The sequence below is a fragment of the Brachionichthys hirsutus genome, unplaced genomic scaffold (genome assembly GCF_040956055.1).
Source record: "Brachionichthys hirsutus isolate HB-005 unplaced genomic scaffold, CSIRO-AGI_Bhir_v1 contig_356, whole genome shotgun sequence".
In the NCBI taxonomy this organism is placed as follows: domain Eukaryota; kingdom Metazoa; phylum Chordata; class Actinopteri; order Lophiiformes; family Brachionichthyidae; genus Brachionichthys; species Brachionichthys hirsutus.
The window spans coordinates 1-3868 of record NW_027181390.1 but is presented as its reverse complement, the minus strand read 5'-3'; the positions used below and the strand labels follow the sequence as shown (position 1 = coordinate 3868).

General features: G+C 47.6%; 1 protein-coding gene across 1 annotated transcript; it reads left to right on the top strand.

The window, feature by feature from the left end:
* Positions 1 to 1578: 1578 nt before the first annotated feature.
* LOC137917462 (transcription factor AP-2-beta-like) lies at positions 1579 to 3858 on the top strand (the record flags this gene model as incomplete). Its single annotated transcript, XM_068760202.1, has 2 exons — positions 1579 to 1626; positions 3559 to 3858. Coding segments are annotated over exons 1-2 (348 nt in total), but the record flags the coding sequence as incomplete, so codon positions are not given.
* Positions 3859 to 3868: the final 10 nt, after the last annotated feature.

The following is a 3868-nucleotide window of genomic DNA, read 5'->3' as shown; positions in this document are numbered from 1 at the left end:
AGCTGAGCGCAGATAGAGAGAGAGAGGCCTGTTACTTTGACATGTGTGTAATGTATGCTGATAAATCGCGTGTCAAAGCCCCGCAGGACGACCACAACCATCGCCTCAAGACGTCCAGACTGTCAGGACATCTGTCGTTGCTGACAGTCATATGTCCTGCCATTTGTGTGTGTGTGTGTGTGTGTGTGTGTGTTTGAGACAGAATACGGGTGAATATTTGGCAGCGGGTCGCTTCAGAGAACACGACAACAGCCATGGTCCTTAAACATTCATGACTTGGATTTTTGGTGAAAATTCCTTGTTTTTTTTCTCCTTTTCATGAAACATTGAAGGAACGGACACACAAGCAGGAGTAGAGACACAACATGAAAGCTTTTATTTGAAGTTAAACATGTGCATCTTGGCTTTGTGGACCTCTTCCAGTCATAAAGTGAACAGCAAAATGTTTTACAAATTAGATTCAGGCCACTTTCATGTGTGGCTCTGCTTTAGATTCATGTCTTTGTGCTGTTTTCTAGAGATCAGAATAATGATCACACTGACAATAAAAGCATTTAATATACAAACAAATACTTGAGAACTCGACTGCAAAGCTTCGAGATGTCCTTCCTGTCCAGCCAGAAATTCAAATAATCAGATTCACAGGCATTTTTTCGAGGTTTGTGCATGTGTAGTCTTCGGACACTAGGGGGCGCAGTGCGCACACGATTGGGGGAAAAAAAAGTCTGAAGTCGATTACATGATTGATGACATCTTTTAATAGTTATTTTCAGCAACTTTAATGATTTTGACCTATTTTTTCCAAGAGAAGGAGAAAATATACAGCTGATCAGACTTTTCCAACATCAACCGTGAAATATTTTATTATGATTTTATTTAATATATAAGAATGTGAGATAAATCAAGAAGCTTTAAGATAGATCCGTAAAATGACTGAAAGCATAGAATAAATATAAACTAGTGAATTCAGTGAGTTCTGTTGTGCGTGGTGGCGGTGTGCAGATAGATGACACGAACATGAAATATAATCTGAATTATACGCTCTGGTCCTCCGGATGATTTTAAACTGAATGAACTTTGATGGAAGATTTATCAGACAATACTTTCCACCAGTTACCACAGGAATCAATAACTTAGATTAGAAGTTTATATTAATATACTGTTAATATGATTCTATACTGTGACTTATATCAGGATTATGTCCGGATCTTGTTTACATTGTTGTCTGATGTGATTGGACGGTGGACCAAGACACTATTTAGCATTAAAGAAGCTTAAAAATATGAACTGGAATAAAAGCGAGACCGGATTTCATTTTTATTTAAAAAAATCACGCAGATGCGTAATAAATGAAACACTGATTATTATAATTTGTTTGTTTGTTGCTCATGATCATGCGTGAATCAGCCACGCAGCTTCTTCTTATCACCATTCACAAAGCCCGTCTGCTTTTAGGGAGGGCGGAGAGAGGGAGAGAGAGGGAGGGAGGGAAGGAGAGAGAGAGAGAGGGAGAGAGAGAGATGAAGTATCCCTTCCTCACTTGGTTGCATTCGGTTTACCGACGCCGGAGAAGCGACCATGCTGTGGAAACTAGTTGAGAATGTGAAGTATGAAGATATTTATGAGGTAACGTTTCCGTCCACGTCTGTGCGCGTTAAAGAAAGACTTATTAGACAAACTTTTAAGGCTATAATGAAGTTTTTAATCGTTAAGAGAAGTGTGTGTGTGTGTGTGTGTGTGTGTGCGTGAGTGTGAGTGTGAGTGTGGAGGGGGGGTCCTCTGGAGGTCGGGGGCCTGTTACTCTATGATGGGATGCTCATATCAACTGGAGGTTGTATCTCCCATCACAATTTTTCCTTAAGAAACAAATTGCGGTATTTTTTTTTTTACCTCTGCAGTCGTTTTGTGTTTTGATAATGGAGTCAAGGGGTTCAATAAAATAGAATTTGCATTTATTTATATTTTATTTAGTTGCTTTTCTAGAATCGTCATATATGTAAATACTACAAATAAATCCAAAAAGGATGGAATAATCGCTATATTTGAAAATAGAAAAATAGAAATATTATATAAAAATAGTTGAAGCAAAATTAAAAAATAAAATAGAATTTAGAGCCTCTTAAAATGGTCGAAAAACAAATGAACACGTTTCCGATGTTCGACAGCGGAGCGGAGCTGCAGGTCAGATGAGGCTCATGTTTCATCATCTGGCTTTCATCCAGGACAATCATTTTCCGTGGAGTGGGGCGAGGCGAGAGGGAGGAATACCGGCGCACGCGTGGGCGCAAAGCGGCACCGGCGGCGCGCGCTGAATGGGCTCGAGCACAAAGCGCGTGAAGAAAGGGCGTCCGGCGAGGCCCCTCGTCTCCACGCCGCACATGGCATCTCTCCCACGGCGCGAGGGAGGGGGGGGGGGGGCGTTAGGCCGACAATGTAAAGTGTAATCGCTTCTTTTGACGAGCCCCCCCCCCCCCCCCCCCCCCCGCGTGCGCTCTCCTGGCGTGCATGGAGCGTTTTAGTCGACTGTTAAAAGACATCATGAGCTACTATTTTTTTTTTTTTTTAAAGACTGTGTGTGTTGGAAGGGTTTCGTTGGAATCACTTAAAAGGAGGTGTCCGTGCGTAAAGGTGAGTTGCATCTTCACGGAGGACGCGTAAAGTATCCTGTGTTTGCGCAATGCACGTGTCTGACCCTGCTTTATTCACTAACTTCAATTGTGCGTGTTTTACCGTTAGTCTGTTTGCGCAGAAAGAATTCGTGCATGCGAATGTCTTCGAAGGCGCCATCTTCCTCCGCCAGAGCCCCCCCCGGATTATGGATTTATTTTATTTTGCGTCAGAGAGACTCCTCTCTCCGTCTCCTGCTGTTCGCGCGCCGTTCCGGCTCTCCACGGAATTTTAAACGTCACTCACTCCCGGTTGCGCGAGAGGCTTCACGCTCCGTATGTCGCCAGTCCCCGTCGTCCCCCCCTCGCCTCGCGCACGCGTACGCGCGCGCATTAATATTCCTGTACGTCTCAGTCATGAATAACAATTACACCGTGCACCGGGGGTGGAGAGCCGGTTCGCTCCGTGTTCACACTTAGAGCGGTTGCAGCTCCGGGCGGAGGAAGGATCCGCGGATGGAGACGTGAGACCTGCAGGCCCCCCCTGCGTGCGTACTGCGTGCACACATTTACCTGGAACGAGTTTGGCTTATATCTCGACCCGGCCAGGTGCTTCCCGTCCCGCTGTTACGGTGAACACGCTCGTGACGCGCGCGCGCGCCGGAGGAGGCTTTGCAGATGTTGGTTCATTCCTACTCCGCCGCGGTGAGTTCGCGTCCCTCGCGTTGCGTTTCGGAGCAGATGCTCAATGCGGGCGGGATGGGGGGGGGATTTCTGCTGAGAGGCGTGAAGTCATTTCAGACGAAACGACCGAATGTTCCTCCGGTGCTCGTTTTAAAACGTTCCGGCGCAGTTAAATGCGTCGAGGCCTCCATGTGGTTTCATTTTGTTCACGTGGTTCTAATCCTATGAGAGTTTTTACGTGTCCCCCTCCTCTGCACCCCCCCTCCAGGACCGACATGACGGCGTTTCGAGCCACAGCTCGCGCCTGTCCCAGCTGGGCGCGGTATCGCACGCGGGACCGTACTCCAGCGCGCCGCCGCTGTCTCACGCGCCCTCCTCGGACTTCCAGCCTCCGTACTTTCCGCCGCCGTACCAGCCGCTCGCTCACTACCAGAGCCAGGACCCGTACTCCCACGTCAGCGACCCCTACTCGCTGAACTCCCTGCACCAGAGCCAGCAGGGCGCGTGGGGGGCGAGGCAACGGGGACAAGACGTCACCGGGGACCGGATGGACGGCTCCGCTCTGCTGGCGCAGCCGC